The sequence below is a fragment of the Chlamydotis macqueenii genome, chromosome 4, assembly GCF_036417535.1.
Source record: "Chlamydotis macqueenii isolate bChlMac1 chromosome 4, bChlMac1.mat, whole genome shotgun sequence".
Lineage (NCBI taxonomy): Eukaryota > Metazoa > Chordata > Aves > Otidiformes > Otididae > Chlamydotis > Chlamydotis macqueenii.
Window position 1 is genome coordinate 5918552 of NC_141559.1, and position 14189 is coordinate 5932740.

Here is a 14189-nt window from a genome sequence, read left to right on the forward strand (position 1 = left end):
TCCACCAGCACTCCCAAGTCCTTCTCCTCAGGGCTGCTCTCAATCCATTCCCCGCCCAGCCTGTATTTGTGCCTGGGATTGCCATGACCCAGGTGCAGGACCTTGCACTTGGCCTAGTTGAACTTCATGAGGTTGGCACGGGCCCACCTCTCCAGCCTGTCCAGGTCCCTCTGGATGGCATCCCTCCCTTCCAGCGTGTCAACGGCACCACACAACTTGGTGTCATCGGCGAAATTCCTGAGACTTTAATCTGAGATGATTCTGTGTTCCTATTTACCTATTTCTGTAGGGCAGGACTTGCCCTTCAAGACGTCACAGCAGTGCTCCCTGCTCCCAGTGGCACCTCCGCCAGCACCATGTGGAGCTCATACAAGGAACATGAGAAACGTCTCCCTGAAAGGGGCAAGGAAGTCTGGGGTGGTTCCATGGGAACTGGAGTAGGTTTTGCTTAGACGACGCTGCCTTATCTCATTGCCTTTTCTCCTTGGACAGGTCCCCATGCCCAGAAACAGAAAATGTCCAACAGCAGCTCCATCACTGAGTTCCTCCTCCTGGCATTCGCAGACACATGGGAGCTGCAGCTCTTGCACTTCTGGCTCTTCCTGGGTATCTACCTGGCTGCCCTCCTGGGCAACGGCCTCATCATCACTGCCATAGCCTGTGACCACCGCCTCCACACCCCCATGTACTTCTTCCTCCTCAACCTCTCTGTCCTTGACCTGGGCTGCATCTCCACCACTGTTCCCAAAGCCATGGCCAATTCCCTCTGGGACACCAGGGCAATCTCCTACTCAGGATGTGCTACACAGGCCTTTTTATTCATCTTTTTCCTTTCAGCAGAGTACTGGCTTCTCACTGTCATGGCCTATGACCGCTACATTGCCATCTGCAAACCCCTCCACTATGGGACCCTCCTGGGCAGCAGAGCTTGTGTCCAGATGGCAGCAGGTGCCTGGGGCAGTGGGTTTCTCTATGCTCTGCTGCACACTGCCAATACATTTTCACTGCCACTCTGCCAGGGCAATGCTGTGGACCAGTTCTTCTGTGAAATCCCCCAGATCCTCAAGCTCTCCTGCTCAGAAACCTACCTCAGGGAATTTCAACTTCTTGCATTTAGTGCTTTTGTCTTTGTTGGCTCTTTTGTCTTCATTTTTGTGTCCTATGTGCAGATCTTCAGGGCTGTGCTGAGGATCCCCTCTGAGCAGGGACGGCACAAAGCCTTTTCCACGTGCCTCCCTCACCTGGCCGTGGTTTCCCTTTTTCTCAGCACTGCCATGTTTGCCTACCTGAAGCCCCCCTCCATCTCCTCCTCATCTTTGAATTTACTGGTTGCTGCTCTGTACTCATTGGTGCCTCCAGCACTGAACCCCCTCATCTACAGCATGAGGAACCAGGAGCTCAAGGAAGCAGCATGGAAAATGATGACTGAATGTTTTCCAGAAGCGATCCTGTGTCCATCTTCTTCAATGTATGACTCATAGTGGAACTCCTTACTGCCCCAGCCTTTATAGGTTTTGTAGTTGTCATTCTTGCTGAGTGGGACCACACCCTATGATCTGTACTGGGCTGTGTGCCACCCTCTGCTGTTTACAAGTCTCATGAACTGCGACATCTGTCTCCAGAGGACAACTGCACCTTCCCTAGGAGGATTTCTGCCATCAGCATTAATCATTGCAGTCATGTCCCAGATATATTTCTGTGGCCCAGGCAGAGCTGACCACTTCTTCTGTGAATTCACCCCATTGCTGGAGCTCTCACACGGTGACACCGTGACACCCATGCTCTTCCCGTTCATAACCTGCTTTTTAGATCCCATCCCCCCCTTTCTGTTCACGTGGCCATCCTGTGTGCATCAGAGCTGCCACCCTGGAGCAGATCTCCCATCTAGCGTGTGCAGGCAGGTAGAGACCTTTTCCACATGCTCCTCTCACCTCACTTGTGCCACTGTTTTTCATGACGCCCGTACCTTGGGTGTGTGATGCCCAGACAAGTCTTCCTGTGATCATTTGACAAAGTCCTTTCTCTACACGTTCCTCACACCCCTTGTCAACCCCTTCATCTACAGCCTTCAGACTAGAAAGTCTGGGGGGAAGGGGAACCCTGAGGAAAATGCTCAGGAAAGCTCTGCGCCACACCGAGAACCCATTGGATTCATGGGCCTGCTGGGAGAAATCACTTCTGGTTCTCTTCTGAACAGGCCCCGTGGACCTGGACTGATGTGCACTGCCTCGTGTGCTCTCCTCTGGAAATGTGTGATATGGAGAAGGCTTGTGGTGTGGGAAGGGGCAGAAGGGTGCTGGTGGCATCTAAAGGACAAGAAAGAGATTGCTGAATGCATGTGGTAGGGGGAGAAGGGCGTGTTGTGTACCTGAACTTTTCCAAGTCCTTGAAAGTGATCTCCCGTAGTCTCCTTAGAGCAGATTGTTAACATGTGGCCTGAAGAGGTGGATGATGTGGCTGGTAGGAAGCTGGTTGGATGATCAAAAGTAAATGCTGTCAGTAGCAGACAGTCCTCCAAGGAGCCAGATACTAGCAGAATCCCTCCGTGATCAGCAAAATTTCATTAAAAAATCATTAAAAGCCTAATGCTGCCAGAAAAGAAGCTGTTTCAGAGTGCTTTCTCTGCATAGCTTTCAATGTTTTTCAAAAACTCCCATTCTGGACTAGATTCAGTTGGTTACACAGAGGTGGCCACTGCGTCCAAGATACCCTGTGCTGACTGGAGCACCCGTGTGGGAAAGGGAGCCCAGGAACCCTTCTGGTGCATGAGCTGGGTTGCAGGCAGGGTACCTCTGTGATGGTGCAAAGCATCACCTTCCTCCATCGCTGCTGGGTGGGCCGTGAAGAGGCTGTAATTTCAAGCACAGCAGCACAACGTTTCCCCTCAGACACTGGCTGTGAGGTCACTTCTGACTGGTCAGCAGCAGGGAGAGAGATACTGTGCGGTCATGAAGGTCGTCAGCAAGCTGCCCCCAATAAGATGGCACACTGGGGGAGGTTAGGAGAAGGCTGGGCAAGAGAGATGAGAGCTCTGGGGGAGGGAAGAGAGACTTGGCCAAAAGATTAAAAAATATTTTGAGGAGGACAAATGGGTTATAGTGATGTTGCTGTGAAAACACCGACTGTGAAACATTCATGTGAATCCCTGACACTATCTCTAACCAGGAACCTTAAGCCCTAACCTGTTCCTAAAGGCCACTGCTCACCCTGACAGCAATCCACCAGTACTGACCTAACTGAGGTTAAGCTGTCCCTAACCTCAAACCTTACACCTAAGCCAAATCTCAAACCCACAATCTCTTAGCCGCACTCTTACCCTACTGCTCACCCTAGCCCCTAGCCTTTATCTCTGGTATTTAAATTCTAGCCTTAATCTTAGCCCTGGCTCCAGCCCTAATCAAAACCCTAGCCCACAAAGCTAGCCCACGCCTTAAACACTAACCAGGCACCCTCAGCAGAACACCAGACCTTGCCCCTAAGCCTTTGCCTAATCCCTAACTCTCAAAGGTGAGCTCTAATCCCACAGCCCTACCCTAACTGCTGAAACCCTCTTTCCCACGCTCTAACGCGCTCATAATCATCCTCTCTCCTCACCCTGCCTTCAGCTGTGTGGTCCCTTGGGGCAGGGCAGGGATCATGAGGACCAAGAGCAATGTCATGGTGTTGGAAGAGGAATGTGAGGTGACCTGTATCTGATCAGCTCATAGGCCGCAAGGGGGAGATGGGTGAGCGTGCTGTGGTGTGGTCAGCTGTGCCTCAGGATCTCATGGACCAGCAGGAGGCACATGGCTGTGAGGGAGGCTGTGAGGTCACTTCTCTCGTTGGAGTTGAGAAGCCAGCAGCAGGAACATGGCTGGGAAAGGGGCTGTGAGGTCACTTCTTTCTGAAGGAGCTGATAGGTCAGCCCTTGACTCGTGGCTGGGATAGGTACTTCTAAGCTCACATCTGTCAGCAACCTGACAGGCCAGCAGAAGGTGCCTGGCTGCCACACTGATTCTGAGATCCTCTCTGCCCAAGTTCCTGGTGAGTCCTTCCAGGAAGAGGCCTTGAATATGAGTTGGCAAGTCCCTTCCACTAGAGTACAGGACAGGTCAGCAGCAGGAACATGGCTTGGTTGTGTCTACTGGAGAAGTTGAAAGATACATGTCTTGGAAGATCACAATGATTTTACTTTTGTTTCATCAGTTGATAGGCCACAAGAAGGCGGATGGTTTTGGCTTATTTTTATGACATCAATTGTTTCTGAGAAAGTCATAAGCCAGTAGGAGGCACTTGGCCATGGAGGGGAACATGGGCTTACTTTAGTCTCCAGTGTGCTTGAGTGACTAGCCATCAGCAGACACAGGGCTGTGGTGTTGACTATGATGTCACTTGTGCCTGAGAACCTGCCAGTCACAGACACATGACCTGGCGGTTGTTTTACACTAGGAGTTCTGGTTTGTTTAGAATGGAATGGAATGGAATGGAATAGAATACAATAGAACAGAACAGAACAGTCCAGTCAGATGTGACAAGGATTCTAGAACGACAGCATCCTAGAATATCTCCAGTTGGAAGGAGCCCACAGAATCACTATGTCCACCCCTCTGCTCCTCGCAGGACTACCTAAACCCAAACCATATGACTAAGAGCATCATCCAGATGCTCCTAGAACTCTGACAGACTTTGTGCTGTGACCAGTTTCCTGGGGAGCCTGTTTGAGTGGCCAGCCATCCTCTCAGTGAAGAATCTTTTCCTTATTTCTGATCTGAACTTCCCCTGACGCAGCTTCATTTCATTTCCACTTGTCCTATTACTGCGCACCAGAGGGAGGAGATCAGCACCTCCTCCACCACTGCCCGCCTTGAGGAAGTTGTAGGCTGCAATGAGGTCACCCCTCAGCCTTCTCTTCTCCAAGCTGAACAAACCAAGTGACCTCAGCTGCTCCGCAGAAACCTTGCAATTGAGACCTTTCACCATCATGGTCGCCCTCCTCTGGACACACTCTGATAGTCTGAGCAATCAGGTTGTTCCTCAGTCTCCTTTTCCCAAAACTAGACAAGTCCAGAGTCCTCAGCCGCTCCTCATAGCACATGCCTTCCAGCCCTTTCACCAACTTTGTTGACGACTTCTGGGCACACTAAAGGACCTTCACTTTCTTTTAAAACGGTGAGTTCCAAAACTGCACAGAGGACTCCATTTGAGTGTGCACCAATGCTTTTGTCAGAAATATCAGTTTCTCGCTGGCAGTCCAGAGTACCCATGCAAACCAGCAGTGCTGGAGAGGCATCTACTGTGTGTGAAAATAAGTGGGTTGGATCAATATTTGTTTCATTTTCCTGTGTAAAAACAGAAAATCCAAATACCTACAGAATGAAGTTCTGATCACCCACCTGGTCCATGTCCTTCTTGTGCTGGGGGCTCCAGAACTGGACACAGTACTCCAGGTGAGGTCTCACCAGGGCAGAGTAGAGGGGGAGAATCACCTCCCTCGACCTGCTGGCCACGCTTCTCTTGATGCAGCCCAGGATGCGGTTGGCCTTCTGGGCCGCAAGGGCTCATTGCTGGCTCATGTTGAGCTTCTCATCCACCAGCACCCCCAAGTCTCTCTCTTCAGGGCTGCTCTCAATCCATTCCCCGCCCAGCCTGGATTTGTGCCTGGGATTGCCATGACCCAGATGCAGGACCTTGCACTTGGCCTGGTTGAACTTCATGAGGTTGGTACGGGCCCACCTCTCCAGCCTGTCAAGGTCCCTCCGGATGGCATCCCTCCCTTCCAGCGTGTCGACGGCACCACACAGCTTGGTGTCGTCAGCGAACTTGCTGAGGGTGCACTCTGTTCCACTGTCCATGTCGCCAACAAAGATGTTCAACAGGGCTGGACCTAATACGGACCCCTGAGGGACGCCACTCCTCACCAGTCTCCACCTGGACATTGAGCCACTGACCACCACTCTCTGAGTGTGGCCATCCACACAATGTTACTGGCGTATGTTCAACCTGGTGCCCAGCGAGACCCCTGAGGCCTTTCCCGCCAAGCTGCTTCCTAGTTGGTTGTCCCCGTCAAACATTGGTGCATGAGGCTGTGCTTCTCCAGGGGTAGGACTTTGTGCTTCCCCTTGTTGCACTTCATGAGTTTCCTCACGTCCCACCTCACAGTCTGCTCATCCAGTCCACACAGCAACAGCTTCTGTATGAGGATCCTAGGGCAGACAGTGTTGAAAGCCTTCCTGAAGGCCAGGCAGGCAATATCCACTGCTCTCCCCTCATCTACTGGGTCAGTCACTTCATCCTAGAGGTTTATCAAGTTTTTAAGCATGATTTCCCCTTGGTGAAGCCACGCGGACAACTCCTGATCACTTTATTGTTTTTTAAGTGTCAGTTAATGGTTTCTAGGATTAGCTTCTCCATCACCTTCCAGGGGATCAAACTGAGGGTGACAGACCTGTAGTTCCCTCGTTCTTCCTTCTTGCCACTCTTGAATATGGGACTGACATTTGCTTTCCTCCTGTCTTCAGGCACTTCTCCCAGTCACCATCATCGATCAAAGATTATCAAGAGTGTCCTCAAAATGACATCAAAAAGTCACTGTTCCCTGACCCCTAACTCTTTTACCTAGAGTATATTTCCCTTGTTCCAGCCATTCCCACTGGTCTCTAGGACCTGGGATTCCTGAAAGCCAGTCTTGCTAGTGAAGACAGAGGTGAAGAAAGCATTCAGTACCTCCATGTTATCCATGTCTTGTGTAAGCCAGTCCCTTGATCGTTGAGCAAGGGGCCCACATTTTCCATAGTCTTCCTTTTCTCACCTATGTACTTGTTGAGGCCATTCTTGTTGTCTTTGATTTGACATCCCTGGCCAGATTCAATTCCATTTGGGTATTAGCTTTCCTGACTTCATTCCTGGATGCGTGGATAATATCTGTTTGTTTCTCCCAGTTATTCATCCTTGCTTTCACGCTGTATATGCCTTATTTTTGTATCTGAGAGCTGAGGGGTCAGCAAGAGAAGACAGAAGAACATTGGCCAGAAGGGTTGAAGACCAGCTCCTGGAGGGAGTCATATTGTCTGTCTGTCTATATAGGTATAACTTTTTCCACGAACACTGCCTGGCACACCAACTTTCATCGACTCGGTTTCCACTGGTGCTTGATTTGCTTGCTTTGTATCCCCATTTGGTGTTGCCGAGATGGTTGTCACAGTAATTCATAGCTGGGACAGAAATTAAACTAGTACGTCTTTTATTTTTTATATAGTGTCCTGAAACTTCTCCTGCTGTTATTGTGTCAGACACACCTCAGTCAGGGTGAGCCATCAGCACACAGACATTAACAGCCGACCAAATGGAGCTTAAGTCCAGGAGAACTTTGAGTAACTTGGGGAATTGGCCAAGAGAAACCTCTTGAAGTTTGCCAGAAGAAGTGGCCAGTCCTGCACCAGAGGGGAGAACAACCCCATTTATTGGACCAACTGTAACCTGACATGCTGAGAAGTGACTCTGAGGAGAAGGCACTACGAGGGACACCATACAAGCCAGTGGTGCCTGCTCACCATGAACAAGGCCAGCTGGGGCTGCATTAGGAAGAATGTGTCAAATCAGACCACTTGAGTTACCTTCCCCTTCAACCCAGCACTGGTGTGACTCCATACACAGGTGTGTCCCTGTCTGCAGTTCCACATTTTGGAGGAGTTGGGAGGAGCTGGAGAGTGCCCAGAGGTGGTCTGGCAAGATGGGCTTCAGAGCCTCAAGCATATGTTCTGTGAATAGAGGAAGAAGGACCTGGGCATCTTTGGCCCAGAGACGGAGAGGCTGAGAGTAGGAGTAGCCAGAGAGTGCTTGAAGGGTGGTTTCAGAGATGGTGGAGCTTTGTTTCACAGTAGTAAAAGCATGACAAGGAAATAATGGAAGAAAGTGTAACTTGGGCTGTTGAGACAGGGAAAAAAAAACAGAAAGAAATGTCTCTCCAAGGGTAGTTCTGTTCTGTACAGGTCACCAACAGAGATCCTGGACCATACCATCGCTTTGTGTTTCAAGGAACAGCTAGAGGGAATGGAAAGCGTAAGGGCAGTGAGATCTTCAGGTGAGAGCGAGGTGGGGAAGCAAGGAAGATTTTTAAAGCCTGCAGGGAAAGAGCCGCAGATGTGAGACTCTGTAGAACACCCTGTGGTGGAGATGGTCAAGGGCTGTGGCAAGGCTAAAAGCCCCCAACAGAGACAAGGTCTTTATCACCACTATGGCTGTTATGTGAACCACCAAGGCCTACCAGGAGACACCATACCTTGGTGGGACCAGGACATGAAGGCCTCCTCACCCCACCAAGGAGAGACCCATAACCATCGCACCGTAGTTCTGCACTTGGCATCACACATTCCCACATCACACTGCCCCAGGAAAAGCCCTGAGCAATGTGTGACCCACAGGATCTCCCTTCCCAGGGGCTGGGGGTCAGGCCATGGCCCTTTGTCTTCATGCAACACATGGAGGTTCACTCAGCATCAGAGCCACCTTTACATCGCCTTTCCCTGCCTCTCATCTCTGCCTCCCATTTTCTCCTCTAATCAGCCCCCAGGGAGGCTTTGTTGGTAAGGATCCCCAGTGGGACCCATTAATACTCCCTGAAGCTGTAGGGGTTGCTTCTGACATTGGCTTCTTCAGGGGTTTGTTCAGGCTCCTCTCAGTGTCTGAGGTTCACGGTCTCAGAACCAAATGCACCCTGGGGCTCGTTAAAATGCAAAAAGCCATGTCTCTTCCAATTATTTCCTACAATCTTCAAGTCTTGGACAGCTAATTGGAGAGGTCTCCAGAGTGGACATAAAGGGGAAGTTTTCACTGAGTATTTAACACAAAAGTATTTTTTGTTTTTAAGTTTCTCAATTTTCTTTCAATTTTATTACTTTTTCAGTTGTCAGAAGGAGTGGTTGCAGCATTGTCCAGTAGATATGGATGCAGGGGATTTGCTAATGGTATCAGGATGGGTAGGACCAGCTCCTCCTGGAGGTCAGACACTGCATGGACAACCTGATTCCTCACCACTCCAGCCCCACCATTTCTCTCATCGACCCCCTGGGACTTGCATCACTTTTCCTGACATCAGACTCCTCCACCCAGGTCTGCAGCTGGAGGTGACAGCTCCTCTGCACCAACTCCCACCTGCTTTCCTGAGAGACCTGGCTGCACACAGGCACAGCAGGGTTTCCTTCATTGCAAACAAAGGGAAGGAGAGGATGGTAAAGTTTAATAAACAAGAACCCACACTCCTCATCTGTATGCTAAGTCTAAGGTGCTTCCAATGAGGTTCACCACCCACAAGGGATAACCTCACTGGAGATGCTTTTCACAGGTAGATACAAACACAGTGAAGGAGCTGCATGAAGAGATAATCCTATTGCTGAGAGATGAGGCGAGGCTTCTGACTCTCTGAAGCTCAAAGCAGCACCTGGGTACTTGAGAGGGATCTGATTCTGAACGAGGTGCCAGGGCAGGGGGAAACTGGAGAGCATTGGAAAGGCCGTAGGTCCCCATGCGGCACCTGGGCTCTTGGCTCCTGAACCCCTCCTGCATGCTGCAGCTGCACCTTGCTCCAGAGAAGTTCAATAGAGATGGGAGCTTGGAAAAACAATTTTGAACTGCTTTCTTTATTGTGTCTCTCTACACAAGGAGTCTAGCGCCATTTTTACATGAGGTGTTTGGATCAAAAAAAACCCCAGGAAGATTGAATGCCAAGAATAATGTTATTTAAGCGGAAATTTTAGAATCCTAGAATATTTAGGTTTGGAAGGAACCTTTAAATGTTGTCTAGTCTAACACCTCTGCAGGGAGCATGGACATCTTCAACCAGATCAGGTTCCTCAGAGCCTCATCCAACCTGGCCTTGAATTTTACCAGGTACGGGACATCCACCACCTCTCTGGGCAACCTGGGCCAGGGTTCCACCACCCCGTGTTTAAAAAAAAAAATTCCTAATATCTAATCTAAATCTACCTCCCTTGTCAGAGACAGAAAAGGTTAATTAATGTCTCAACATCGCTAAAGGATGGATGGAACCGAGCAAAACGTCCACAAACCACAATGCTAAAAACTTCAATAACTGTGAAAGAATGTCTAGAAAAATATCCTGGTTTTGTAGCTGAAGCAGCAACATGTGCTTATAAACTCCAAGAACTGCAAAACGGGGTGTCTTGTTTTTGTACCCTTCCCCCAGAATAGAGCCAAACCCTGTGCATGAGCTCAGGCCCGGGACGATACCAAGCATGCACAGCATTGCCAAGGGACTGCACAATGGAGGCCTGCTCTGGGGGATGCAAAATGACTTTGTGGACACTGTCTTGCTGGACATCAGGTAACCGCACGGCTTACCAAGAACAAGCGGGCCTTGCATTTGCAGAGAGCTAACGCCCACCACCACAGAGACAGATCAGCATGATGCAGCAATGACAAGCTAAACCACAGGTAGGAAGGACCTGACCTCCTAAGATGGAAAGACTGGTAAAGGCCCCCAAAACATGAAGAAGAGGGGGGCTGATACACAGGACTACAAAAAGTGTCAGCGCATGAACCCGTCTGAGGATCTCCACCCCACTCAGATGGACCTTCGGGACGATGATTCTCCGTGGTGGCATTGTCATCCTTTTGAGGCGCCCACCCCATCCACTCTGTAAGACGGACTTTCAGGACGCTGACTCTCCATGGTGGTATTTTATCACCTCTTTTTTTCTCTTTTCTTCTCTCTTCTTTCTTTCTCTTTCTCTCCCCGCCCTTATCCTTTGTGTGTGAATGAAATAAAGAACCAACATACGCGTATGACACCGTTGTGTCTTAATTCTTTAACCGATAAATTCGTCCCTTTCACGGCCGGATATTTATCGGTTCGTGACAGGAAGGAAAATAGAAAAGTGCAGATGCCCCACCTCAGAGGAGGAGGCATTGGCCTAGTCTTGTGATTTGTAGTGGGGGAGCCCATGTGAGCAGCACAGAAGGGCAGCAGAGCTCAGCAGAGCTGGTCTTCAAGGACAGCGCTTTTCAAGTCCAAGACCGTCTGCACCAAGAGTCAGGAAAACAAGAAGAGATATTCAGGAGAGATGCTTGAGGAAGCAGGAAATTCCTGGGAAAGCTCCATGGCAAAAAGGAAGCATACAGGAGATGGATGCAGAGACTTGAAAGAAAGAAGGAATTCAGAAATAGGGTTGGTTTTAGGAAAGCTGCAGAGTTGACACTTGCAAGGGAGTTCAGGGGCAAAACAATCAGCTGTTCCTACTTGAGGAAAAGTGAAAGAAGAAATGAAGAGAATGTGTGGCCACTGCTGGGTTTAGTAAGAGCAGGAATAGATAGGTTTGAGGTACTCTTAGCCTTTGTCTTCTCCAGCAAGGTCTCTCAGTTGTGTGTGCCTAAAAGGCAGAGCCCAGCCAGAACACAGCAGTGGATGGAGATGAAGTCAGAGGTTACTTAGGTTACTTAGGTAAGACCAATCTTTAAGTGTCCGTTGCACCAGATGTGATGAATGCTAGGATGCTCAGAGACCAGGATGATGTCATAGTAAGGCTGTTCCGAGACATTTCGTGAGGTCGTAATGTCTGGAGAAAGCAAAAAAGCAAATCTTGCGTCCATCTTCTAAAAAGACCCAAGGACTGAGCAGGGGAATTACAGGCTGCAGTGACAGAGGCCAGGAGCTGTGTGGCTGGGCAACAGCTCTGTGGGAAAAGGCTGTGGTGGTCCTTCAGTTTCATGAGGCAAAACAGGACCCAGCAGAGAAGGTGGCCAACAGCATCCAGGGCTGCATGAGCAGCACCACAGCCAGGAGAAGTGATTATCTCCTTCTGCTCAGCACTTTTTACAGTACATCCAAAATAGCTCAGGCTTAGCTGTGCACTGGTGATGAGACATTGGCAAAGAGGAGTCAGTTCACTGCAGGGCTACTCAGATGGTAATCCTTCCATTATCCTTCAAATGTTTCTGTAATTTCCCCAAGAATATCAGTATTTACAAGAATCACAACAACAAAAGCATCCCCATCTCCTCCCCAGTTCTAAATCTATTTCTGGCAGTTCAGTACTGAGTGGTGCCTCCAGCAGTGAACCCCCGCATCTACAGCAGGAGGAACAAGGAGCTCAAGGATGCCCTGAGGAGAGTATATGAATACACATTATTCCATCATTAATAAGGACCCACCATCTACATATAAGTCCCAGGAATACAATAAAGTTCCAGTCTATCTTTTGCTGTTCTATTTTTTTTATTTTGCATTGTGGAGGCAGAAAGTGCAACGCAGCTGTTTGACATTGACGAATTTGGGCTATGTCCTGGAACAACGCTTGCTCAATAACAAAAAACAGCAACTAGAACAAGAAAAGGAAATAGCAAAGGCAAAAATAGTAAAGACAACCAAAAACCTATAACCAATCCAAATGAAGCATAAGGCACGTGAACAGTAAATTGCTACCAATCAAATCAGATAATTAAGTGTGTGCACTTCGTGTGTAACTTAGAGTGTAAAACGCCTACTAACAATAAAGGTCTCTGGAACACCATCCACGCAGTCCGTGTTTTTACTGCCACAATTTTCACTGGCTCTAGTACATTCCTCAAGTAAATGACCTCCCCTTGTCAGAGAATGAAACCCAGATACTTTACACTTCTCTTACAAACTGTATCTTATGTGGAGAAGCCCGATGGCCCTTCTCAGCAAGGCAAACAGGAAGGTACAGGTGTCAGCTACGTAAGATTCCTAATGAATCCTTCACATCATATACCAAAACCAGTTCTATTTTTTAAAAAACCCAACGTCCTGCAAATTTTCTACTAAAATTTTAGAAAAATAATGGAGAACCCAGGAAAGCTTTGATGGGAATCTTGCTCATGTTAGCTGTATCTTTCCCCAAGTAGATACTGAAAGTTATCGAGATTCAGATGGCTGAGTGCACTGGTTTAGAGAAGAAAACTTTGCCCCTGTATCTATCAGTCAGGAATATTTACGTTCATCAATGAAAAGATGTAAGATTCTCATAAGAAGGAGCATAAAGAAAATCCTATTGAGAGGCTCCTGGAGTGACTGCACCACAGGTCCCTGCTAACTGCCAATCCTGGGTGACACCGAGCTGTCCTTTTTGCGTACAGCAAGGAAAGATTGCACCGCAGCAGCGAGAGGTCCTTTAGGGAGGCCTGGGTTTTGTTCTGCACTTTTACCTTGGGTTTTGTCATCCTGGGCACTCCCGTTTCCGATGGCCTTGTTGTCCAGGATACCGACAACAGTTTACAACAGTCTCCTCTTCTTAGAGATCCAGTGCTTCTGACATTTTCTCCTCTGCCTCCACCTTGGAAATCTCCCCCTCCCTGTCCTCTCAACCTAGGATTATTGTTCAATGCCACTGCCAGCAGACGAGCTTTGTGTGCCTCTCCTTTCTGAGGGTTTTGCTGCAGCTGTCTTTCATCTTTTCCATTAAACATGAATGTAGCAATGCAATTTCATCCAAGCCTTTGCCCGGCCATCCTGGGCTTAGAAAAATATTTCTTAATACGTGAGGCTGCCTGATCTACAAAGAAAGAGACCATCAAAGTCTGATTTTCCTCATTTCCAGGGCTGATTCCTCTAAACATGCTCACTTGTTTAAACAATTGGGTGTAATATTGAGAAGGATGTTCAGCATATCCTTGATGGCATCCTCGGATCTTAGCCCCATTTACAGTCTTCCTTCCTGGCAGTTCTAACGACTCTGACAATCTCCTGTCACGGTTCACAGCGCATCTGTATTGGCTGGTAAATTTGAGGGACTGACCTGGGTCACTGGTTGGCCATGGAGTTCTGCCCTGTGCTTCACAGGCCCATTTGCTAATTGTTTCCCAGATTTCAATTCTGTCATCAGCAGTGAAAAGAGTCTCAAACACTCCCTGCACGTCAGCCCACAGAGGGCTAGAGATGCCAAAGATGCCACCTACAGTTTGCATCACCTTCCCTGTGTCATCCCACTCTGGGCACTTGTTACCCCAAACCCAAATCAGCAGGTGCAAATGGCACGTAGGCTGTTCCCACAGAAAGCTGACCAGGTTCCGGTCCCAGCTCTTTTATTTCTTGTTGGAGAGCTGTTTGCAAACCAGAAGCAGCAGCTGGAGCCGAAACCAGATCAAAAGCAGAAGAAAGAGCAGTAGCATGGGCAGGTGGAGCTGAATGTGGCACGTCCCTGATTTTCCTGTTCAGACAGAGACTTTTACTCAATTTC

The 14189-nt window shown here is 48.9% G+C and overlaps 1 protein-coding gene across 1 annotated transcript; it reads left to right on the plus strand.

Annotated features, from left to right (window-relative positions):
• Positions 1-515: 515 nt before the first annotated feature.
• LOC147600803 (olfactory receptor 14C36-like) lies at positions 516-1481 on the plus strand. Its single transcript, XM_086747107.1, has one exon. The coding sequence runs from the start codon at positions 516-518 to the stop codon at positions 1479-1481; it is 966 nt and encodes a 321-aa protein (XP_086603233.1).
• Positions 1482-14189: the final 12708 nt, after the last annotated feature.